Below are 26,431 nucleotides of genomic sequence, written 5' to 3'. Positions count from 1 at the left end.
ACAACCCACTTAGCCTTGGGGAAGTGATAACTGTTAACTGCAAAGTTGGAAGTTCAAATCCACCAGCCACTCTGCAGAAAAAGATGAGGCTGTCTACCCCAATAAAGAGCTGTTCTAAACAACTGTTCTGAGTTGGAACTGATTGGATGACAACTGGTTTGTTTTGTTTTTACAGCACTAAATCATGAAATCAACAAACCCAAATAAATAGCAGCAGCTTTGTGAGCAGCCAGTTAAGGTACAACTATTTGTTGCCAAGAGGAAAGAAGAAAGAACAAAGTCTAAGGCGTATGGAAACCATTAGTCCCGGTAGATTAAAGGACCACTTGAACTTCTGCTCCCACAACCCTGAGACCAGAAGAACTAGATGGTGCCCAAATACCATTACCAACCACTCTAAAAAGTATCACATAAGGTGGTGCTGGGTAGAGTGGAGGAAAAAAATGTGGAAAAACTTAACATCATAAAAAAGAAAACAAGACTTACTGATTGGGTAGAAACTGCTGGAACCCTTGAGACTAGGTATGACCCTTACTAGTCACCTATCAGGGTCTACAACTGAACTTTCCGGTGGCTCAACCTTCAGCCAAACATTAGGTGTATTAGGGGAATGAGAACAGTAAAAGGAGATAACACTCTGAAGAACAATCAACCATTTGAGATCAAAAGGGTAGTATTTGCCCAAGGATAAAGTTCAGGAGGTATGAAAGATTAGGGAAGGAGGAGAAAGAGGAACAGGAAATACAGGAAGAAAGTGGGTTAGGATAAATGATACCATGATGTGGGGATTACAATCAATGACATACAACAAAATGTGAGTGGAAAATGGGTTTGTTCTGTAAACCTTCAACCAATTCACAAGTAAAATAAGTAAATATAAAGTCTAAAATATATGATATCTAATAGGTACATGCCTTAAGACACCTAAACAGCCAGCTAACTCATTCCTAAATTTTATCAATATTATAAAGGTATCAATCCAAGATAAAGAAACTACAGAAGTCAGGGGCTACCTTAAAATCCTAGTATCTCAAGATTAACACAATGACTAAGTAGGTGCTGTGGGGTTGATCTTGACACACAGTGACCCCATTGGATTTTCTGGGCTGTAATCTGTATGAACATGGCAGATCTCCAGTTCTTTCCTGAGAGCACCTTGGAAGGTTCGAACTGCCAGACTTTCAATTAGTAGCTTAACAGCTGTATAATTAAGGCTCCCAATGCTTTCTGTTTCACAAGAAGTTCACACAGACAACCCTTCTGTGTCTAGAACATCCTTCTTTCTATTGTGTACCTTTACTGACTTTCTAGTTATCTTTAAGTCTCTGTAAATTAGTAATTCCCCAGAAGAGCCTTACTGTCTCACACACCCACCAACCCCAACCTCCAGCAATCTAGATCAGGATTATGTTTTAATTTCTCACAGCATTCTTATTTTCTTCATACTACTTATCAGCCTATAATTACATTCATATAAATATTATCTGTTGCATTTAGGAGACTGAAAACACTATAAAGTTAGAATCACTATCTTTTTGTTTACTCTGCAAACACTAATGGGAGCCCTGGTGGTTAAGCACTTGACTGCTAACCAAAAGGTTGTCAGTTGGAACGCCCCCAGAGGCTCCAAAGAAGAAAGATCAGGCAATCTGCTTCCTTAACAATTGCAGCCCAGAAAACCTTACGGGCGCAGTCCTGCTGTGTATCGTGAGCCTGTTATAAGAAGAACTGACTCAATGGCATGTAAAAGCAGTCGCAACAGCAAAGCTCTAGTACCAGACCAGGCACAATGAGTACTAAATAATGATGATGATGAGAGAGATGTCTCTCTCACAGTCATCAGAATGTTAGTACACTGTCAATGAAAATAAGTGTAAATTAGATTTCCACTCTTTCTCACTTCCGGAGTACCAGATACATACACAGACGGTCAAAGATTTACTAAAATGCTGGAGAAAATGCACCATTCTCCAGATTAGTGTCAACATACACTTAGCATGACTCAGCATTACTTTTAACACACTCTAGTCAGCTTTCTCTTCACTCCTCTTCCAACTTCCATTGCATTCGAACTTCCATTCATTAAACAAACATTTACTGAACATTTACTGTGTTCCAAGTACTCAGTATGCAGCAGTGACAAAAAAAGAAAGGTTCTTGCACTCAAGGAAGGCATTTAATTACTCTAGAAAAATTCATATTCAAGGAGTGGGAAATGCTTTTTTCGACAAAGCAAGCAGAGCTTGGAAAGCAATGCATGCCTGTGGTTCAACTCTCAGCTGAATGCCAGACATGGTACTAGAACTTTGTGGTTGTGTCAAGAACGTACTTACTCACAGCAACCCCATATGACACAGAACTGCTCATTGGGTCTTCTAGGTTGTAACAGGGCTGTAACACCAGAAAGGGCTGCACTCGTCAGAACAATCGAACGCCAGTACTGAAAAGGAAAAACCTGTCCTGGGATAAAGCTTAGAAGTGGAGATTGAAATCACTAAGTTGTCGAAACCAAGTTTGCGGTGAAATTTCAGCCAAGTCACAATAAAAAGTTTACATAGTGAATTTCACCCATGTCCTACTTTTAAATAGGACAAAGATAAGTCAAAAGTATTGCTGCCTACTCATAGAAACCTTTAACAGACAAAAATATAAAAATGGGAAGCTACTGTTTCTCAGTATATCGTCCATCTAGGTCTATGCACTTCTGAAGGGAGTGTTTCCATTTCTCTTAGATTTCTGTGTTCTCAGGTTGACACCATGGAACATTTAAAAAGCCATTGGGCATCCTTGAAGGACTCAAACTCTGTTTATCTTAAATGTTTTTTGAGTCGAGGGTACAAAAAGAAGTTGGAAGGAGTAAAATCAGGGCTGTAGGGCAGATGGGGAAGGCTTCCCAATGAAATTCTCCTAAGATAACCCTTGCTACCCTTGAAAAATGAGTAGGTGCACTGTTAGGATTTTAAAAAATTTCTCGGTACCACTTTCCTGACCTTTTTCTCACGGATGCAGTTTTCTATTTTTGTAATGTTTCTTCATAATAAACCCTTGTGATCGCACTATATCCTTCCAAAAAACCTATTGAGATTATGCCTTGGGAATCTCAAAAGAGGTCACCACAACCTTCTAAGCTGACCTCTCTACTTTGAATTAAACTGGTCCAGCAGATCCCCTCAGAAGCCATTATTTTGATTAGACCTCTTTTTGCAGGCACCCTACTGAGACTAAACGCATTACTGAGAGCACTTGTTGGTAGCCATCCACTGATTGCAGAAACATGTTTACACAGGCTTAGTTTGGAATAAACATGCATATGTATGAACTGGACCACTCATATAAAGACTTTTGGACTATCTTTGGGCCTCCAGGTAAGTCTTTTTTTTTTTTTAAAGAAATACAAATATTTAGAGGTAAAGGAGTTATTAGCATTATACTGACAACTTATTTTTTTAGTAGTTGGGGGGGGGGAGTACATGTATGCTACGATCAGGAAGAACTAACTACCCTCTCTTTTAAGCTCCATGTAGGTTTTTACTATTGTACATATAATTTTGTTTTACTTACTGGTAGGAAAGAAAACAAGTCCTGAGAGGTAAGCAACTAGCCCAAAGTAGTAGTTACTAAATGCGAGACTAAGACTTGATCCCTGAACCACCTGATTCAAAGCCAATACTTAGTAAAGTAAGTGCTTGCTCGATGTTTACACTGGTTTTAACTTTCAAGACATAGTCTATTTACCATTGGGTCTCTTAATTCAAAGACATGCTATTCTTTTAGAAGGTGTAAGAACCCTCACCTCAGTCTTGTAAATTCTTACTTACAAGACAAGGGATGGTACACTCTACAACAGCTTTTCTGACATAGTCCCCTGCCAGCTCTTCCAAATCACCGCCTGCCATTCTTCATACACTATGTTCTTTATCCTAAACCACTTTAATTCTCACAATTCAGCATGTCTCCCCACCTTCAAGACATGGCACTTGTATTTCCTTTAGATTATTTTGGTTTATCATCCTGATAAACTGCTACAGATCTTTGAAAACAGGCTAAGGTGACCAGACATCCCGCTTTTGGTGGGACAATCCCGATTTTGAACAATTTGTCCCGCGTCCCGCAGCATTTTAAAAAAAAGTCCCGATTTTTGGAAAGAATGCACGACAAGCTAGGGAACGGGGCGGGAGAACGGGAAGGGAATACTGTATACGGTTTTCAGCTGCCATGTGGCTATTTCGCCAGGATATGAGTTTTATATTATTTTTGTTAATTTTATAATGTTAAACTTTAATAATAACAAATAATTGCTGAGAACTGATTATCGAGCACTGCTTATCAAAGTTCGTACTGTTTATCAGTTGTTAGAATTCGACCACCATTGTTTGGACTTAATGAACAATGGCATTTTTTGGCATCGGCAACGACGAAAACATTTTGTAGCTATCTCTCAGACGATACACATCGTACTGCGTGCTAGTACTAGTTAAACAAGTGATGCCAACAAATCAGCTATTCAGATAATTTAGGTAATTTATTTATTTCATAAATACATAAAATTTTTTGAATTTAGCAGACAGTACTGGAATGATGCGCAAAAATCATTCGATCATATTACTCAAAATTTCCCATATAGTATTATTTCCAAAAATTATCTTTTTAATGAGGTATCATTATTAAAAAATATATATTGGTAAGGAAAAGGTTAAATCTTGGGCATGAGCAAAAATCACAATAGAGAACAAATGGTTAGAAATATTAAATCATTTTGAAACAAACCATGTTCCATACAATAATGCACTAAAAATTGTGGAATATGCGCTGTCCTTACCAGGAACTAATGCTGCGAGTGAACACGTTTTTTCCTACGGTAAATAAAGTGTGGACATCAGAAAATTCACAACTGAGTGTTGAGACTTTGAAAGCCATTTTATGTGTGAAATATAATTTAACAATTTCTTGTGAAAATTTTCATGACCTTTTAAACAACAGCAATCTACTAAAATTCACTCAAATGAGAAATATGCCGAAGAATAAAATAATACTATACATAATTTTTAATGTATTATATTTGTAAATTGTACTTATGTTGAAATTAAAAAAAAATTACAATACTATTTTTGCGTTCTATGAAAAATTTTGTTGCTCCATATAGACCAAATTTTTAATCAAGAACACACACACACACACACACACACACACACACACACACACACCGCCCCGCCCTTCCAGTCAACGGTGTCCTGCTTTACCAATGTTAAAATCTGGTCACCTTAAAACAGGCTCACATCCTATTTCCCTCCAATGACGCCTTCTCTGGCCTTCAGAGGCTGCGGTAGATGTTTGCTCCTGTCTTACCCCAAAAACACCTTATGGCTTTTTGTACTGTTCACATTGACTTGATTATTAATTTACAGGTATCTCTTAAAGGAAGGACTTTCATCCTTCACTTTGACATCTTCACCATTTGGCACACTTAAATATTGCCATGTACACCAAACGGGAGAAGCATTTCATAACATTTCTTGAACTAATGAATATGGGTGCTTTATTACTCCAGAAAAGCTTCTTGATTCCTTTTTCAGTTCAAGTTCCAAACTATTCCAAATATTTAAGAAAGAAAATAAATTTGTATAGCTCACTTAAAACCAATAGTCAAAGTTCATCTGCAAAACCAAGGCATTTATCATGAATTGGAAAGGAGCACACTAAGCATCAGAACAATTCTATCCACAAATCATACCAACTTGCAGGTCAAATGGCTCGATTATTTAACCCACAATCTAATTAATCTGGTTTCTGACCCATACACAAAAGCTTCATTTGCCCAACTTAAATATTCAACTTCACCTGAAGTGCTTGTTCCTGGATATCACGAAACAGCTCCATATCTTTCTCAGTCATGATTTCCTGGCTCCCAAAAAGCCGCTCTTCACTTTCTTGCTTGCCATCCCAGCCATCCTGATTGTCTATACATAAAGAAAGAGCTCACATGTTATTAGTATTCTATTTAGCTTGATACATGTACTAGGAAACAACTCAAAGGTATTTATTTCAAGTTGAAGACCCTAATACTGTTTCTGTAACAGATACAGCATTAAGCTGTTTCCTAGATCGTTTTCAACAAAGGTGTTGATATTTTATGTAAGTTATAGTGAAAGTCCTGAATTGTCTAAAAGCTTCCTTAAAAAAAAATAACATAACTACATTTTAACTTAGAAGACACTGTATTTTAATATATTATAATATATTCAAAAGCAGATGGGAAGAGGGCCTCAAAAACCCCTCAAACTCACTGCCATGGAACTGTGACTCATAATGACCCTATGGGGCAGAGTAGGACTGCCCTGGTGGGTTTCCAAGACTGTAACTCTTTATAGGGACAGAAAGCCTCATCCTTCTGTCTTGGAGTAGCAGGTGGTTTCAAACTGCTGACTTTGAGATTAGCAGCCCAATGCATAACCATTATGCCACCAGGAGTGCCTTGAAGAAGACCTAAAGAATATAAAATCCATGATGAAGCTTTAAGAATATGACACTTGGCTAAGAACTTAACATGTCAGCAATCAATTAGTTCTTCCTTCTCTGGCACTAGGGAAGAAGTAGTAGTGTGAGCAAGACTTTTTTTCCCCCTTTCTGTTTTTAATTAACTAGGGGATAAACAGAGATATTTGGCTCCTTTGAGAAAGTCCAACGACTCTGCAATCTTCACCAGGACAATACGTTCTTATCTTAACGAAAAGATGATGCCAGCAAGTACCAGCTCCTCTCACATTCTGGGTGCCCTTTTGAAACACAAACTCCACAAACCTGAGGATCACAGATCTGGGTAAATATTAACCTAAGGGTAAATATGAGAAATTAAGATCATCATTCACGAAATGAGGCATCTTCCTCAAATGGGCAAAGAAATTAGTGAATGGATGATTTGGGGATTATGTAGATAACCATCCTTTGTATTTGAAGATGACATTGCTAATGACATCGTGTCTTCTTTGTATGAGTATGGCTGAAAAGACCAATTAGTGAATTCTTTTCAAATCAGCTGCGGGTATAGGCTGTCTGTTATTTAGTACAAAAAAGGGGGAGGCGGCAGGGGAACCAAAAGCAAGGACTACAGTATTCCCAACGTAAACAATTCTAAAGATACTCTGTGACTTTAGTGCCCCCTAGTGCACGGCAAAGAAGGATGCAGCTACACCTCTAATAAAGCATGCAGTAGCACTTTATCAGGTAACACACCAAATGTGCCTTTAAACTCTACAATCCATAAAAAAAAATAACTAAATCCATCAAAACTACAGATCACACCAATGCCTAAAGCTCAATACTGGCTCTCCATATGTATGTACTTTATATTTTTCCAACAATTTCTATTTCTAAAACTTGGCAGTCCATTTTTCTGATAATCTCCAGTGCAAACCAATGGTTAACTAAAAAATGCCTTTCATTATGGTTTTCATATTGAGATTCTTTAAGCCTAGCCTCAGTGGCTTGCATACTTTTAAATAAACATGCTCAAACCAGGGTCTGACTGCAGTCTCTGAATCTAGTGAGACTAAATTAGTTAATTGCTGCCCTGGTGAAAACCACTCAATGAAGCATTAAAAAGAAGGACCTGAGTGAGGCTCTCCTCTCCCACAGTGGACTAATTGGCTAGTTATATAAGCAGGATGAGGAAGTGGTGAACACACACCTACCAATGGGACATTATACTTCCAGCCCCATAATCCAAAAGTGTTTAATTTCATTCTTCTACTTTCCCTGAACCCCCTTCGACTTCCATCATAAGGTTAGGCATTTTAAACTCAAGGCACGGCAGTGAGACTATTTTAAGTTTTTGTAACCTGGACAGCTATACAAAATTTTGTTTCTATACTGAAGCTCTTAAAAATCTGAGGCTCTCTTACTTTCTCCAACTGGCCTCCTGATTCTCTTCTTCATTCCCTCCCTTTCCCTCTTTTTAAGTGTAATTCATAAAAAAGTACAACTATGTTTGACAAAACTAGAAACAGAAAATCAATACTTTTATCATACTCGCATATATTTGGTCTTTCCTTATATGCTTAAATCAACAGCATTTTATTCACTTCTAAACCTTCCAATATCTTTACTTGAACAAAGCAAGCATCATAGTAATTTATGACGTGTAAAATTAGCTTTGACTCAAATTTTAGACACCTCAAAGACTTGTAAAGATTCTCTGTGGTTCTCCCCTAAAAAGCAACTTCCTTTAGCCTAATTGCTCCTATTGGATTATTCTGCAAGTTCACCCCTAGACTCTAAATTCCTACCACAGTCATCACCTTTGCCATCATCTAAAACTGTATGTGTAATATGTTCCATAACCAATATTTTATTATCAAAGGTAAAAACCAATATTTTATTATCAAAGGTAAGTTTACTCTAGATAACTAGTTATTATTTTAAGTTATGCACGTTTGGAATATTTTTTGTTTCTAAGTGAACAAACTTTTACCTGTGGGCCAATCAGAAGTGCTTGATTTCCTGTTGCCCTTTTTCCTGATTCTATATTGCTCAGAGTAGTCTACCACTTCCCCTCGGGCTTTCCGCCCATCAGGGGAAGGGGTGAAGAATTTGGTAAGGCCATCAATGAGCCCTTTGGTTTTCTTGTTGAACTTCAGGGGGACACTGCTATCACTGCAGAAGTCCAAGCCATCTATTCGCTCTAAATATCCTTCTTCTGATGACGATGCTGATTGGCTGGAGAGAGTGATTTTACGTTTCCGACCCCTTCCAGGGCCAGTTCGAACTTTGCTGAAGGGACCTTTTGATCTAAAGAATCAAACAGGGAAAAGGGTAACTATTAAAGAGAAATTTTTATAAGGCTTTTATTTCTATATAATATATAATTAGTAAATAACCTTACAACTTTTTAAAATATCTGTAGTTAATAATATATGTTGTAAACTAAAAATAGTATACAAACGAGAAGTAAATTATTATTATAGAGACGTCTATTTAAAGGAAACCTAATTATTGATAGTGAAAAGAACCCTAAACTAGAAATCAGAAGACATTTTGGGGTCATACATCTGCCACTTATTAACTGAACCATCGTGGGCAAACCACATTCTCCCTCAACATTAGTATCTTCATCTCTACAATGAGGGTTGGACCAGAAAACAACTAAGAATTTCCTAAGCATAAAATCCTATAATACGTGATCTTTACACCAACTCAGAGTTGATCTGTTTACTTCTAAACACAGGGGATATATTACTCATTGAAAGTCAAAAGATCATTTTATTTAAACAAAAAAGCTACTTTGACTTAGTACGGACTTATATAGACTACAAATCTGGCTTTGTAATTCAGGCTGTTAGTGGCTCACTCATTTTGGTGATACCGCACCTTCAAAATAATCTAAAATGTGGAAAAGCTGGGTGAATTTCTTGATAAATAAAAAGTTAGAGGCCTGAAGGTATTTTTATCTAGCCAAGGCAAATTACTACAGAGATACTGAAGAGAATAAATTAGTGAATCCTGTCTCTTTTCCTTCAGATATAGCCCTATCTCCAAGTTCACATGTGGGGATTATCTTCCTGCTTTTTGCTAATACATAAAACACTGTATTCCTAACGTCTACTAATAGAAGAAAATTGCTTACATCAGGAAAATATAGAAATGGGACTTAGCTCTATCACCTGAACAGGAAGAAGCGACATAGTAATTAGCTAATAGAAATAGGCAACTAAGGCTGAAACAGGAGATAGCTGTGAAAAACATTAAGTTTAATATTTCCTGTTTTTTAAATATAAGATAAGCAATACGAAGCAATGTTAAGAGGCAGATTTTGTTGCCACATTACCTAGGTTTTATCCCAGTTAACACTGTGTAAATTAATTTTCTCATGCCTTATTTTCCTCCTCCGAAAAAAATGGAGTAACAACAGTACTTACACTTCATTGGACTGTTGGGAGAATTAAATGTTTCAACACATATAAAGCATTAAAAAGCTCAATTTAGCTACTGTATAAGAGTTCCAGTTTTAACAACAGAACTTTTTTCTTTTTTGTCCAGTAAAGAAGACAAGTGAATCCTACACTAGAGAGAAGACCCTATCCTTTTCTCCCCTCACCTTGCCATAAGTACAACTTACACCGTGTTTTGTTTCTTTAACCTGTTTTTTGGACGTCCTATTGGATTAGCATAGCGTCGTTTTATCTGTGCTGCCTTCTTTTGTAGAAGTTTTCGTCCTTTTTTTCTAGGTCGACATATTTGACATATCCACATGCCTACAAAGAAATAAAATTCCACATAAAAGCACCGTAGACATGAGTACACGGAAAGACGTCAGATTTCGGATACTAAACTAGGAGTTCTTAAGCTTTTTCAGCTTGAGGACTCTCATTTGAAAACATGATAGAAGTTTCACAGAAAATAAACACGCAAACACAAAATTCTACTAAGAACTAGAAAGGATTCACACACAAGCTGAAACCCCTTATATGGATGAAGCCCACCGGTCCTTATTTAAAAAAAAAAAAATCCTAACCTAGTGGCCACAGGGTTACTTTTAAATGGCATTCTAACAATAAAAACAAAAACAGGAGGGCGGGGGGCACATGTGGAGGACAACGGATTTCCACAGAGTTCTGACTGGCTTTACTGCAAAAACGAAAATACAGGATAACTCAGAATATTTTGTGGTCCTACAAAACATATGCTCAAAATTAAGGGCGGTGTGCCAAAAGACACCGAGCCAACTTGAAGCAGAAGCCAATTTTAAGGAGACAATTTAAGCAACAAAATAAGTAGTCATAACAATAAACTAGAACCCATATAGTAAATATCCACAAGTTCAAAATGAAACAAACCATTGAATGAGTGAATAAGAAAAAGAGGACAACTCTCTTACAGAACGTCAGTTTAATAGGAAATCAATTTACTGTGAAATCCACTGTACAAATACAACAATAATGACTACTGCAGGCAAGAACCATTGATGGATGCTAAAGCTAATGAACAATGAATAACTTTATCAGGTTTCTCCATTTTAATGGAGTGATCAAAGTTAACATTACCAATAATCAGACTTGTCACTATCATATACTCTCTATGTTAAAGTTGTAATAACTTCTCTAATTATAAGAAAGCAGCAGACAAACCCAAACTGAAGGACTATCTATGAAATAACTAGTCAGTACTCTTGAAAGTAGGAGGGAAAAATTAAACTAGCAGCTTTTACAAGGACGTACAGGCTTAGAAATCCCATAAAGGGTCACTATGAGTTGGAACAGACTCAATGGCAGTGGCTTTGGGGTTTTTATGTTTTGACACTTTATAAGGATCAGGGAAAAAATCTATGGAATTGTTAACAGACTAGAGGAGTCTAAAGATATAAACTCATGTGAGACCCTGAACTTAATCCTGGATACTATTTCCACCCGCCACCCCAAAGTCCCCAAAAGGCTGGAGAAGGGGAAAAGTTACATGAGATTATAAAATAAGGTTTGTAGATTTGTTAATCATATTGTAACATAGTTAAATATATATTTTTTTAAATTTAAATGTAAACATATAAAATACTTCTGTAGAAGTATACGGGGAGACTTTCTGTGACATTTAGGTTTTGTGTCAACCTGGCTGAGGCAGGGTTCTGAGGAGTTTGGACCTCAAACCTATCATAATGGAAACAACCCCAGGTTTCCCTGTGAAGCAGGGCAACCCCTCACTCAGGTCATGGCCTGATGCTGTTTTCCTGGGGGTGTGGCCTATTTCGTATATACAAACATGCTATAGATAAACTAACTCCCATCTCTTTCTCTTCCTGTGGGTCTGCATTTTGCATCTGGTTTCTTGGGACTTGGCTACCATGTGGCCCGCAGACCCTGGGAGCTGTCGGTGGTCTGTTATGTACCCTGCAGACATTGGATTCATTTAGAATGTCCTCCACCAACCTGAGTCTTGGTTTGTTCTCCTGCTTCCAGATTCACGGGCCTGCAGCTATCTTAGTTGGGAAGGGCCTCCAGATTAGTATCTGAGCCTCAGACTTGTGTTGAACTGGGCTTGCCTGCTTTGCAGCTGTGTGGGCTACTTTCTTGATATGATCTTCTTTCTTATTCACTTATGAATGCCACTGCTTTTGTTTATCTGGAAAACCCAGCTTAACACAATGCCTAGAAAAATGTTTTTCTCCTCAAAGATTCTAAAAGTTTTTGAAGCAGGCTTTAAATAAATGGAAGAGATAAGGAGAGTATTTCTTCTTCCAATACATATAAAGACATTTCAAAAATAACAGTAAAGAGAATGTTTTGTTGTAAGAGAACTTCGAGTAAAATCCATAAGTAGAACAGCTTGACTACAACCCAAAGTTTAGTCCTTTTCTATCACCAAGACAGTTCTTTTCAAATCAAATACACATGACCAAATATCCTACAAGCATTATACTAAGAAATCTATAAATAAAACCACAAGTGAAAATGAAATTTGTAATAAGACAATACAGAAGTGACTAACTGGATTTTAAAAGAAACAAAAACAAAAAAACTATAAGCATATGGTAAAATGTCAACCTAATGGCTCTCCTAACAGAAAATTATATCTTGACTAAATACCTTTCAAAGAACAGGAGTCAGCAGAAGTAGAATATTAAGCTGTTATCCTAATGATGTGAGTACTTATTTGTATACAATATGAAAAGGTTTTATAAAAGGCATTTTAGAGGGGTAATAAAAAAATAAGCCAAGGAATCTCTATGTATCTTTTGGTGATGAGCAGTGATATAATCAATATGATCGAATACAATTTCATTTACCCATTTTAAGAACAAGATATGTCAAAATATTATATATGGCATGTATTTTGTACTCTAGCTAGAGGACTAGCAGGTTTTATAAAGGAGCCACTGTATCCCCCATGGATTCTTAAATCCTGAAAAATCAAGGAAAATAATAAAGTGAATGCTAAGATGCTTTCAACAAAAATTATCTGTACCTTTAAAGTGACAACAGGCTTCCTATATTTATAACCCTAAACTGAAAGAGTTAACTTGTTCTATGTCCTAGCAAAATGGGTAAACTCTTTATATTCACAGTTTGATTCAGAAAATATTTCTAACCTTTTGGCATCCGGGTGAGTGGTGGATCACAACACTCCATGTGAAACCCGCGGTCACATGAGTCACAAAAGAGCATGTTATCCTAGGAAAAAAACGAAAGAAAGGGTAGAGCTGATGAACTTTATGGCACAAAAACACATCAGAACTAGGACGTCAAAAAACCTAGGAGACATCAGAGATTTCAAAAATGACATGAGTCACTGCAATAATAAGGTTTTTTTCATCTGTATTAAATACATAAAGAATAAGGTAGATTTTGGATTGCAAACTACAGTTTCATTAAAGTTTATATAGTAACCATAAGTAAGTTTAACCTTGGTCTGTTTTAATAAAAATAAGAAAAAATTTTGATTAACAAAATAAATAGCCATTTCTAGATGAATGCCTCTACACTGTTCAAAGAAATTTGAGGACTATTTCTTTAAAGTTGGATAGTTTCTCTGCAAATTTAACATGTCATTAAGATAACTTTACTACCAATGACCTACAGATAACCCATAAATAAAATGAGCACACATTCTAAACCAATGGCTTGTAACTTGAAGAAGTTACTGTCCTAAATCCTGCTGGACCAAGTGACGAAAACATAAACAACCATACTTGCATGCAAACACAGTTGTAGGCTGTACTTATAAGTGAAATACTCATAATGGAAGATGCTCACTGCATTTTTGCCTTGATCTCGACAGGAGCTGCATGTCTTACACTCAATGCACTGCCACCGTAAGGCCTTCACTCGAACCGTCAGTTCAGGGGAAAATTTTAAACAGGAAGGATGACCTATGAAGAGAGGGGGAGAGGGAAGATTAACAAATGAAGCAGTCAAGAATGATTTTTAATTGCATTAAAGAAATTATGTAGGAAAGGAAAAAAAAGAAAATATGTAGGAAATGACAATACAGAAAATAAAATACATATCTCAAAATTTTAAAGCGATGTTTTTTAAGTTTTCCAAATGCCTCAGATTAGGACTTGTGGCTTCAATTTTGTTCTACTAATTCCAAAAAGAATTTTAAAATCATCTCCAAAATGTAATTCACAGAAAGTTAAACACTCCCAATTTTTACTCAGCCTGCATGAAAGGATTCTCTTTTGGCCCTGGTGGTATGAGTGCTGATGGTGCTGTGGTCTGAGCATTGCGCTGCTAAATGCGTAGGCCAACAATCCAAACCCATCAATTCACTGCTCCAAGGGAGAAAAAAAAAAAGATGAAGCCATCTGTTCCTGTAAAGATCCAGAGTCTCGGAAGCCTAAGGATGAATTCTATTCTGTTCCATAGAATCGCTATGAGTTGGGTTATATACAAGTATATCCTTTTGGGTTTTATGCAAGTATGCATTTCCAGGAAAAATATACCAAAACTATTGCTTACACTGGTAACATGTTAGGGAATACATAGCTTGATTTTGAAGGAGCCGGATTTTGACTTTATATGCTTTTTGTTCTCATTTTAAAAACCATCACTTGTACTACCTTTCCCTTTCTTGGTGTTATGTTTATAGTCATATAACAAAAGTTCTATCTTTAAAGTGAGCTATTTGCTCATGATTTAAGACTCGCTAGCTGAAGCAGAAACCATATGCACTATTTCTGCTGTGATCCTAATTAGTAACATCAGGGAAAATGCTTCTCTTTCCATGAGTTATTATCAACTTGATTCCCACAATGTAAAGTAGCACAAAATACAAATCAAGAGCCAATTTCCTAAACACTGAAAAGACAGTCTTCCTCCTATAAAATTGGTTTTGTTTATTTTTCTTAGTTGAGAGAGAAGTTTGGTAGAGTTATTTTCTTTCCTCTTTTTTCTTAAAGTGTTTTCTAAGATGGTAACAAGTTTTTCTTTCTGAAGTTTTATTATCAAAAGATCGCTGACATTAAAGGAAAATAGGAGAGGTGCAAAAAAATAGCCATTTTCATGTTCTACTTTTCCTTTAAAACTAACAGAAAGCACTTGTGGGACTGTAAATTGCAATGTGCAGACTTTTTTTTTTTTTTTTTGCTTTTCTTATCCAAGTGAAGTTAGATTTTAGTTTACATAATCCTTCCTTAAATTGATTATCTGTTTAAGGATAGTCTGCCACGTTTGTCTGTTGCAGTGGCTTGCATTTGCCATGATGCTGGAAGTGATGCCGCTGGTATTTCAAATACCAGCAGGTACAACCGTGGTGGTCTGGTTTCAGAGGAACTTCCTGACCAAAAGGGTCGAGGAAGAAGAAAGAGGTGGACCACTAATGAAAAATTAGAAACAGAAAACTTTCTGAAAGCGGTGCAGCAATGTCTGAGAAAGTGCCAGAAGATGAGCCCCTAAGGTTGGAAAGCAATTAAAATATGGATGTCGCCTCAAAATGGAGTCAACTTTAATGGTGTGGAAGTAGTAAACTTTTTAGGACCTTCACTTGCTGATGAGAAGAAATATCTCCAAACATCCACTAACAGCTGGAACATGGAATGCACAAAGTAGAGTCGACAAAAAAAGCAGCAGCTCTGAAAAGACTATAATAGGGTCGCTATGAGTCAGAACCAACTCAAACAGCATCTAAGAACATTATATTCCACTGTGTTGACTGATACACCATACTCTACCTGTTTCCCAATTTTAAAAGTTTAGGCTTACCCATAATAAAGAGAACACTAAAATAAATTATTTCATGCTTGTGAATTCTTCCCTTCTTTCCAATTAACTTCTTAGAATTCCTTGAAATGAAGTAGGGTGTAATACAAAATAAACATTTTTATACCTGTACGTTAATAGTCCCGATCAGAACATTTTCCCCAAAGTAGGATGCACTAACTAGTGCCACCAATAAAGTACAAATCTTTGGCCTCTGTTTACAAGCTGTTTGGCTTTCTTAACTTTTCAGTTTTACTAGAAAAGCGCTTACATTTGTTTTGCTCTGGATATTCCTGAGAACAAAAATGTTCTAGGTACACATTCCTATGAATTCTCTTTTCCATATGCTCAACTACTGAGTTTCTCTTGTTTAAGCTGTCTGTTCACAAGCTCTGCCCCTTCATAATTAGAAGTATAAACACACTGTCATATTTAATGCAATTATTTCTCCTTAACTATTCTTGTCCTTTTTATTTTGAGTATGTTAGCTTTCAATTTAGAAAATACCTTAAAATTCAGATATTTGAAAACTACTACAGCCTTGTTTTCTTTCATGGTTATTATAAGATCGAGCCTCAAAGTTGCCCTTCCGTGATTCCTGCTTCCTGGTATCCCTGCCCTAGTGTAGTCCCCTCTCACTGTAGGAAGGGCTGAGCTGTATAACAAAGACAATGTTGCTTCAAGGACAGAATGGGACTAAGTCACAGACAGTACTGAGGCTCCCATTTTTGCTTTCTCTTGGATAATCTGTCACAGGAAGTCAGCTGTCATGCTGTGGACTCACTACACCAAGGAGAGGTCCATAGGGCAAAAATTGCTGCTTCCTGTCAATAGTATCAACGTGCCAGCCGAGTAAGTGAGACAGTATGGAAGCTTTCAGATGACTGCAATTTCATTAAAGATTTTTAAGTACCAATGACCTTGGTAAACCACTCCCAAATCCTGATCCATGGGAACAGTATGGAAGAAAAAATGTTTGTTGCCACTTTAAGTTACGTTTTCAAGTAATTTAATTTTTGACAATAGATAACTAATCATTTATTTAACTACTTCAAGTCATAAAAAGTTCCCCTGCAGTGGTGATCTTCAAATTGTGTTCTTCCTTAGTTTTGAGACCTACCCATAATAGCATTAAAGAGAGAACAAGAACACTTTCTGATGATTCTTAAAAGGCAAGGCTACAAGCCCTTATCCAACTTATCCCCATTTCATTCCCACCTCACCGAGAACCAGTTCATTGTAACAGTCTTATATATTTGCGCTCCTGTGAGACTTCATTTGGGAAAGGGGTTTCATTACTAAAATCATTTGGAATGTCTTGCACTGTATGACATGCCATTACATTTTTATCTCATTTTTAAAGATTTCATGCTTGAAATTCATTCAAGTGCATTATTGTTCATGAAATGACGCTGATATGGTCGACCAGCAGACAAGACTTAGGCCTACATCCTTCTAACGGCTTTGAGCCACAAAATCTGAAAGGTTAAATAAGTATACTTCTTAGACTCATTTTCAGCCAAACTCTTGCTATGAATTAAATTCTATATTTCTTAGACTCATTTTCAGCCAAACTCTTGCTATGAATTAAATTCTACACCTGGATGAATTCGTGTGTCATGTGAAAAGCAAAAATCAAACAAAGCTCATTTTCCTCTCAGTACTGACTATTTTCTAATCATAAGCAAACTCATACAAATGCTTTGCTCTATTCCCTACCATCAGGACCATCCAGGGGCAGCTGAGATGCCAGCTAGATTCAGCATCTTAGCACCCAGCTACAACAGTGTCTTCTTAAACAGAATGATTTGACGAGCGATCTTCTGCTTTAGCCTTTTGCAGATGGAGGCAGACAGGGTGACTCTGCTGGGGACTTAATTCTACACTGTTCCAAGGGTCAGTTCCTGAAGCCCAGACTAGCCTTCCTCTTCAGCATTTACATCAATGTCAAAGACTGGGTTCTAGTGCTAAATTCTCTTTCCTCCTGAACCATCCCATGTGGGTTCCAGTTTATGCACTAGCTTCTGGTACTGATACTGATACTGAAAATGATCAAAGATATTGCTGATGTACTAAATCCGTCCTGCAGGGTCTTATAAAGCAAGGAGACCTCTAGAACTGACAACGTAGAAGCCTTTCTGCAAAGTCTTTCCCAAGGTCCAGAATTGTCACACTCACTAAACTTCAGTGTCGACACACTATTTTCCAATGTGACATATATATGTTTCCATCAAGAAAAACAAATCTGTTACTATCCTGGGTCTATTCGTCAAGCCCTAGGAATAAGTCAAGAAAGATAAGTAGTAATTATTAAAGAAATCATCAATGATTTCAAACTGATTTGCAGTGATTTTGCAGATGTTTGACAGTGAAATATAAAGATCAAGAGGAAAAGTATGTCTACAAAAAGTTTTTTAACTCAAAAAAAAAACAAAAAAAAACCAACACAAAACCTGATTAAATTAACTCAATTAATTTGAGTGTGTGAGCTATACACTCAATGCCTCCCTTGTTTAAAAGCTCCTTCCAGTTACCTAAAACAAGAACCACATATTTCTCTCACAGCAATTGAGGATTAAAAACTCAGTGCAACACACTTTCCTCGAGCCTTCATAACAAGTTTAAGGAGGACCGCATGGGGAATCACGTACCGCTGTTGCCACAATCAGCACAGGAGATGAGTTCCTCAGGCTTCTTATCTCGGTTTTGTTCTTTTGTACCAAGGCAGAAACTACAGATGGGGATTGGTTCAGCAACTGGCTGTAAAGAAAAACACAATTCACTTAGGTACTAATGCATTTTGTTTTCTTTTTATGTATTACTAGTATTAATGGTATTAATAAAAAGACATAAAATATGTATTTATTTCCCAATTTTAAGTAGTACTTTCGGGCAATTAACTGTACGGTTCTCTTACAATTCCAATAATTAGATGTATTTTTACAAAGCCTGTTCTGGCCGGGCCTTTTCAACTGCTTGTTTTAGTGACGACTTTATGCCTGCCCACTGCTGTTCACCCCACTACACCCCCCAAAAATCATATCCAATCTTTCTAGTCACTGAGAAATTAAACGATGCTGCATGGATTAAAGAAAGCGAATCCTTCAGCCAAAATTGAAAAATTCAACCAAATTAAGTACAAAAAGATATAACATCCCTTAAGGCAGTGGGCCATGACCCCTTTGGGGGTCGAATGACCCTTTCACAGGGGTCACCCAATTCATAACACTAGCAAATTACAGTGAAGTTGCAACGAAAATAACTTTATGGTTGGGGGTCACCACAACGTGAGGAACTATATGAAAGGGTTGCGGCATTAGGAAGGTTGAGAACCACTGTTCAAGCAATGCAATCTAGTGGGAAAGTACAAAGCTACATGCAGACATAGTGTAACTTAGCAGCCATTAAGTACTCTATAAGTGCTATAAGAGACAGCACGAGAGAAATTCCGCCTGTGGCTTGGAGGAAAGGAGGGTAACGTGTAGTAAGTGTCAGTCCTATATTACGGGATCTTAAGAAAGTTGCCCTGTTTTGCGTAGTGGTTACAAGTCAGCAGTTTGAAAGCACCAGCAAGCTCCACAGGAGAAAGAGGAAGCGTTCTGTTCCCACAGAGAGTTTGCGGCAGTCTTGGAAACCTACAGGAGCAATTCTAATCTGTCCTATGGGGTCACTGGAAGTCAGCACCAACTCAGTGGCACTGGGTATTTGGTTTAAGAATAATACCATCACTCAAGTATTTATACACTGTGCAGGATGAAAACATAACACCTGCAAGATGCTTACAGTTTAATGGGGGAGAACGGATAAATATGATGTTTAGGCACTAAAACAGAACTATCACAAAGGGAAGTAAGCGACAGGAGAAATACGTGCCATGGGGGAAAAGCTTCAAAGAAGTGTCATTTGACTCGGGCTCTGAAAGAAGTAAGGGCCCTGGTGAAGTAGCCGATGATGTACTAGGCTGCTAATCCAAAGTCAGCAGTTTGAAGCATCAGCTGTTCCGCGGGAGAAAGATGACACTGTCCGCTCCTGTAAAGATTTATGATCTCAGAAACCCACAAGAGCCGTGCACTCTAAAGGGCACTATGAGCCAGAATTAGAACTTACGCCAAACAAAAGCAAACAAACAAACCCACTGCTATCAAGTCGTTGCCAACTCAGTACACATATTTGGACAAGGTGTACCTGTGAGTTTTGGGGACTGGAGCTCTACTGGTTTAAAAAGCCCCATCTTTCTCTCGTGGAGCAGCTGGTAGTTTCAAACTGATAACCTTGTGGATCTCAACCCAATGCATAACCACTATGCCACCAAGGCTCCAGAGACTATGTCAGGCAAGCCTATTGGCTGGGAGTGTATATAAAGTTAGAAAATATAAAATTAGGTTTAGCAACGGTTTATAATGAACTTAATTTTTGGATGTACTGAGCTTGAAGTATCTGTGGTACATGCATGTAGCAATTCAAATGGGCGTAATGAAACAAGGATTTGGGATTCAGAGTGGTCTGCCGACAAAAATCTTAAGGCCAAACATGTACAAAATGGCATTAGAGTCTTCAGAGTTGATGAGTTTTTCCTGGAAACAGGTGGAAAGACAAGAGCCAAGGTCAGAACATGAATGTTTTACATGACTAACGGAGGAAAAGCCTGTACAGAACTGAGGGTTGGGTAAAATCAATACTGAAATGTTCAACACAAACAAGCTAACAGTAAGCAACAGTCAGCAGAGAGCTTAAGTTGGAGACGAATAATTGAAAGTCATTGTAATTTAGCTGTCAGAGAGATTATGATATACTTTCCCCAAAAGAAAAGGAAAACAGGGAAGGCTCAAAAAAAAAAAAGGCTAGATCCTGGCGTGTGAATGTGAGGTAACCTCCAGGGACGTTCTGGAAAGACAGCAGAAGCCAGGGCATTCAGGGTTGGGGTTTGCACTTTATACTCAGTCACAATTGAGTAAATTTAGGCAATGAAGTAATATGAACAAGAGTTAACATTCTGGAAGAATTGTTCTGTTAACAATTGAAAATGGATTCAAAGGGATAGGATCTATAAATTCGGGCCATGAATGAGTGACGGTGTTAAAACAGTGGCCAGAAAACTAGAGAAAATATGGGTAAGACATACTTAAAAGAGCAAGCAGGATCTGACTGACAGCTAACTGATTTGACACCGGGCTGCATTAGAAGGGATGGGGAAAAGGGAGATAAGGTAAAGTTAGGAAAACTAGGTATAAACTACTAAGAAAATAGAAAGGCAGCAAAATAGTAAATACTACTAGAGTATTTAACCAACAAATGGCTTTTATACAAGATTTCTGAAACACTCCTACATGTTAGAAAGGAGAGGATACTCATCCTTCACTATTGAAAATCCACAGACAATACATGAGTGGTCAATAAGCATTTTAAAAATTGCTCAATTTCATTAGTCATTAAGGAACTAAACCTTCAAGGACTAAATTTATGAAGACTGACATAATTAAAAAGAACAAGAACTCTGAAATACTGCTATCAGTAATGTAACTTGACAAAACCACTTGGGATGCTATTTGATATTACATATTAAAACTGAATGTGCACAAACCATATAATCCAACAATTCCAATGCTGTGTGTACACTATATAAGCACACACTTGTTAAATAAAACACACATATAAATGCCCATATCATAAACAAAATTAATCCAAGTAAATTACTTACCTTGTATGGCCCATACAATGAAATATTAAGTGGTAATTATTTTTAAAATTAGCTGGCATTTATGAATACCATAAACACTACTGAACAAAAACTAGCGCTATGGGGTTGTTCAGACAGCAATGGATTTGGTGTTTTGGGTTCTAGACACTGAGTGTGCACTGGCACATGGACAGACAAAGCCTCAATTGCATGTAGATCCCCTTCTAGCAGGGTGGTAAACAAAGTGAACGTGACAACAGTGGAGTGGGATCAGACAATAAGCTGGAAAGCATGATTTCAAAGAATCATGTAAATGTGTTCAAGTTGGCTAAAATAATGACAGCATAAGATAGTAAAGAAACCTACAAAGAAATTCTAAAGAACAAAAACCTGGTAAATGACAGCAAAAAGAAAAAAACCAGATTATCCATATTAGGAAGAACCAGCTTCACGGCAGAACTGTGCAATGAGGAAGAACTGTCATCATCTTGAGGCCTAAGTGTGTCAACTTCTTCCAGGGTCTGTCCAGATCTCCACCCCTTTATAAAACAGAGCTTAGAACTATGGAAGGGACACTTGGTGGGTTACATACTTGGCTGCTAACCACAGGTCAGTGACCAGCAGCTGCACCATGGGAGGAGGATGAAGCATTCCACTCCCATAGAATTACAATCTCAGAAACCCACAGAGGCAGTTCTGCCCTGTGCTATTGGGTCAGTTGACTTGGTCAGAATCAATTTGATGGCAGTTGGATTTGGAAGTTGGAAAACAACTCCACCAGGGGGCACCATCACTGTAATGACTGACTAGGGACAAAGTACCAACTTCACATTATAAATTAACACATAATGGCTTTAGCACACAGATTTAAAAAGGAACAAACCTCGTGTCTGATAAAGAATCTCAAGCCAAAATGCTGTGTAGCCTGTAGTGACTGAGGAACTGGAAAATGATAAGGCACTTTAGAGCAGAAAGGAAGCAGTATCATAATTCACATTAGTTATCATAGTTAATTATAATATGTGAAGTAAAGTACTTAATTTGCTTCCACTTCACAGGAAAACAGATCATCTTACTGCTTAAAGGAACAAACAAATATGAAAAAAACCCTAGAAAATAAATCGCTGTTGTTTTTCAGCAAAGGAAACGGAGCCTTAAAAAATCAGAACTATGCAATAATCTGTATCATCAAACATGAGTCTTCAGCACCTAGAACTAGACAGTAAAGATTCCATTTGGAAGAAAATGGTATTTAAAATTGTATCTATTAAGTCCTTAGTAAAACAGTCCTTGTAAGTTGCTGTTGATATTTCTTTTACATATGATTAATGCTTCATATTACTAGACTGTGGCCACCCCATTCAAATCTATTTAGTGAAGAGAAAAGGGAGTGATTCAGATAAACTGGCTCTCTGGTTACTTGAAGCTACACAGACAGTTTATCTCAATTGTTTTGGCAATATATGAGATGGCCCGTTTTAAGTGTTGGCTACTAGCTGCACAAAGCAATTTTCTGAGTATTCCCAGTAATTGCAATGTATGTTTAAACATTAACAATATTTACTTACCATTTACCAGGTGAAAATATGACAGGATGAAAAGCAATTTGTTAAGACAAAAGTCCAAATAGACTTAAATCTATGAAAATGCTTTTCAGTAACAAATGGCAGTACAGCCGCCATACCTTATTTCATGGATATATTTCCTACTGAAGCTGTACATTTTTAATTGATATCACCTTGCAAATTCCTTAGCTACTTGAAAATTATAAAATTTAAGCTAACAGAAATACTATCATTACTAACAACTGTCATGATTTTTTTATTAAGTTGATACTTTAAGAGGTACCCCAACCCCTTTTCAGTACAATTTAAGAATAAAAGTATTTTAGGGGTTAAGTCATGTTATCTTATGAGCTACAAGAAAAAATAATCCAAATAAATCATCTAGGTTACAGCATAATCTATGAGATTTTCCCTAATTTGTTGATAAAAATACCCCTGCTAATTGGTACAGAAGGATATGTTTCAGAATATATTGTTACGAGCATTTTTAAAATCTCAGAATATTCTCAATCTCAAAATGCTAATGTCCATGAAAAGCAGTGTGATAGGGCTTAAACTACATTGGGTTCACAGCAAGACTTGAGGTCTTACTGTGGTTATAGGACAGAAAGGAGAGACAGTCAAAACATTTCACAAATAAAAATTATACAGGCTGTTCTGAATTATCCTGCATCACATAGACAAAACAAGAACTGACAATCTGTGAATACAATTCCTCAAAATCTGGAGACAAGACAATATGCCACATTATCAGTGTACCCAGGTCTAAACTTAGTCCTTATGCTTTCCTTGTTCCCAGGATCTATAGCAAGTAAACCTGTTTCTACAGCTAATAAAACAAGAAGAAAGTTTGTAACAAATTACTTTACACACCATTAAACACAACAGCCAGACTGAACCTGTTAAAAGGTAAATCAGAGCATGTCATTCAGCTACCTAAACCCTACGATGGATTCCACGACAAATGGACTAAAAGGACCGATGAGACCTGCACTTTCATACACAAACACTCAATTACCTCTCTGGTCTCATCTCCTATTGGTCCTACAGGTTACTTCAATTTCTTGGGTTTTTTCTTCAGCAAACCAAGAATGTTCTAGTCAGTTGGCCTTTCCATCTGTTTTTTATCTGAAATGCTCTTCTCCCCAGTTCCTTCAGGTCAGTCTTCATTTAAAATCACCTTCTATATCTCTGTAAGGCTTTCTTTCAACACCTCATTTAACATTTCAACGCAAACCCCAATCCTATGAGTGGGTTGTCTTATTATCTTTCTCTTTCCCTAGTACGGGGAAACTCACTCAAAAAAAAAAAAATTTTTTTAAACCTAAAAACCTCACTGTTATTTATGCATCAATTCTGACTCTGAGAGATGCTATAGACAGAGTAGAACTACCCCTGTTAGATTCTGAGGCTGTATATCTTCAAGATGTATATCTCATCTTTCTCCTGTGGGATAGTTGGTGGTTTCAAACTGCTGACCTTGCAGTTAGCAGCCCAACTTGTAACATTCAACACACTACACCAACAAGGCTCCTTAGTATTGGCAAACAGTACCTAGCATATAGTCTGCATTCAATAAGTACTTGCTAAAAACTTTAATTATACTACTTTCTACTAGAAATAAGGAGCCTAGTGGTGATATATGGTAACACTGGACTGCTAATCAATAAATGTGAGCTGCTCAAACCCATCATGTACTCTTTTTGTAAGAAAGAGGAGACTATCTAGTCCTGTAAAGATTTATAGCCTCAGAAACCCTAATAGGGTCACAATGAGCCAGAATCAACTTGATGGCAGTAGGTGTGGTTTGGGTTTGTTTGATGTGTTTTTTGGGGGTGTGGGGCACTGCAGGATAAAAGTTGGGCTGCTAACCATAGGGTCCTTAGTCCAAACCCAAAAAGTCACTCCACAGGAAAAAAATGAGGTTGTCTCCTCCTGTAAAGATTTACAATCGCAGAAATGCTACATAAGGATCACTCTGAGTTGAAATCAACTCAATGGCAGTGGGTTTGGTACTAGAAATTACAATACCTTACATAAAAAGAACAATGAATTGGCTATTAATATAAGCCTGCTAAACGCTTTGCAGAGCTCCATCATAATTATAATATATAAATGCTCTTCTCATACTCCACTCATTTTCTCCAAAGTAAAAGTGGATTTGCAGCAGGTGGCACTTAGACTGTGCCTTGTGTGTCATCTACTGCCCTGGATTGATTTAGGAATAATATTGAGATCTCCACAATAATCACCAGAGGACAGCACTGAGGAAAACACATATTAGATGCTCTGGCCACTAGTAAATAGCTGAGCAGCATTCTGACTTAGCTGAGCAGCATTCTGACTTGAGTTTTTGGAAATAACTTTTTAAAATAGGAAAATAAAAATTGTGGCCAATGATCTCCATGACTTGAGGATTACAATATGTAGGAAAATATTTTAGAAAGATATTTAGAATATACTCAATTATGGCTTTTTGTAGATATCCAGGCACATTAAGATTTCCATCTTAGAGTTCAATTTTCATTACTTTCTCCCTAAAGAGCCTTTACTATTTTTAAAGGCATTATACATTTATAATTGTCTCTACTTCCTAATATCTTCTGAGGAACTCAGAGAGCGCTGGGGGCATAATGGGATATACCAAATATAACTGAGTATAAGCCGAGTTGTTCAGCACATTTTTAATGCAGTTTTTGTGGCAAAATGAGGTGCTCGGCTGATATTCAAGTCGGCTTATACAAGTGTATACGGTAAGTTGGGTTGCTAACCACAAAGTTAGCAAGGGGAAAGATTCTGCTCCCATAAAGATTTATAGCCTATATGGACTTTGTTGTTGTTCTGAGGAACTAGAATCCAGTTGTATGATATTCTCCATTCTTAAAGCACTGACAAAACAAGCAAGCATCTGTTTTGTAACTAGCTCTAGTTCTTGTGACGTTAAATTACATAACCAATTCTATAATCAGTCACCACCAGAATTTTCTAGCACAAAAATGCACTTGTAACCTCAGATTTATAACTTCAGAAGCCCCTATGATAAACATTTCATAGGTAGTAAGAGCATACGATTTCCTAAAAGCTACAAAATTAAAAAGTTTTAAATGCCATTAGAAATTAACGAGACAAGTTCAAATAATCAATGGTGAGTATGAAAGTAGTACATAATTCATGTCTTTCTATAGTACTCAAATACACATCAAACAAAGAACGAGAAGGTCACGTCATTCTTCCTTAGATTTAAATATAAAAGTCTAGAAGCATAACCAACTATAAAGGCTATACGTTGTGCTCCTGTTATTGTGAATTAAGTGAAATGATTTATTTTCTCCAGTCAGATAATTTATATATGCCAAGACTCACAGAAAAATGCAACTAGCACAATTTTCCTATACCTAAAAATTCTGCATTTTTAAACTGTTCCTATGAAACGTCCCTTATATAATAACTTAGTGTACTGTAATTAGACTCTAGAAATAAGTTATCACTCCCCCAAAGTGGGAAAA

General features: G+C 37.0%; 1 protein-coding gene across 3 annotated transcripts in view; it reads right to left on the bottom strand.

Annotated features, from left to right (window-relative positions):
- The window catches only part of KAT6A (lysine acetyltransferase 6A), a 130,853-nt gene that overhangs the window by 42,326 nt on the left and 62,096 nt on the right, over positions 1–26,431 (bottom strand). The window contains exons 2-7 of one of the 3 annotated variants that reach the window (XM_030884658.2): positions 18,335–18,443; positions 13,737–13,852; positions 13,073–13,154; positions 10,112–10,247; positions 8,468–8,784; positions 5,839–5,957 (exon numbers count right to left, since the gene is read on the bottom strand). In XM_030884658.2, the coding sequence (XP_030740518.1) occupies positions 5,839–5,957; positions 8,468–8,784; positions 10,112–10,247; positions 13,073–13,154; positions 13,737–13,852; positions 18,335–18,443 (879 nt within the window). Of the gene's footprint in view, positions 1–5,838; positions 5,958–8,467; positions 8,785–10,090; positions 10,248–13,072; positions 13,155–13,736; positions 13,853–18,334; positions 18,444–26,431 lie in introns of those variants that run through there. The other 2 variants (XM_045286656.1, XM_045286657.1) reach the window with 2 other exon arrangements.

Source organism: Echinops telfairi, unplaced genomic scaffold (assembly GCF_000313985.2).
Source record: "Echinops telfairi isolate 266 unplaced genomic scaffold, ASM31398v2 ScPeMD7_9;HRSCAF=40, whole genome shotgun sequence".
In the NCBI taxonomy this organism is placed as follows: domain Eukaryota; kingdom Metazoa; phylum Chordata; class Mammalia; order Afrosoricida; family Tenrecidae; genus Echinops; species Echinops telfairi.
This window is presented reverse-complemented; position numbering and strand designations above follow the sequence as displayed.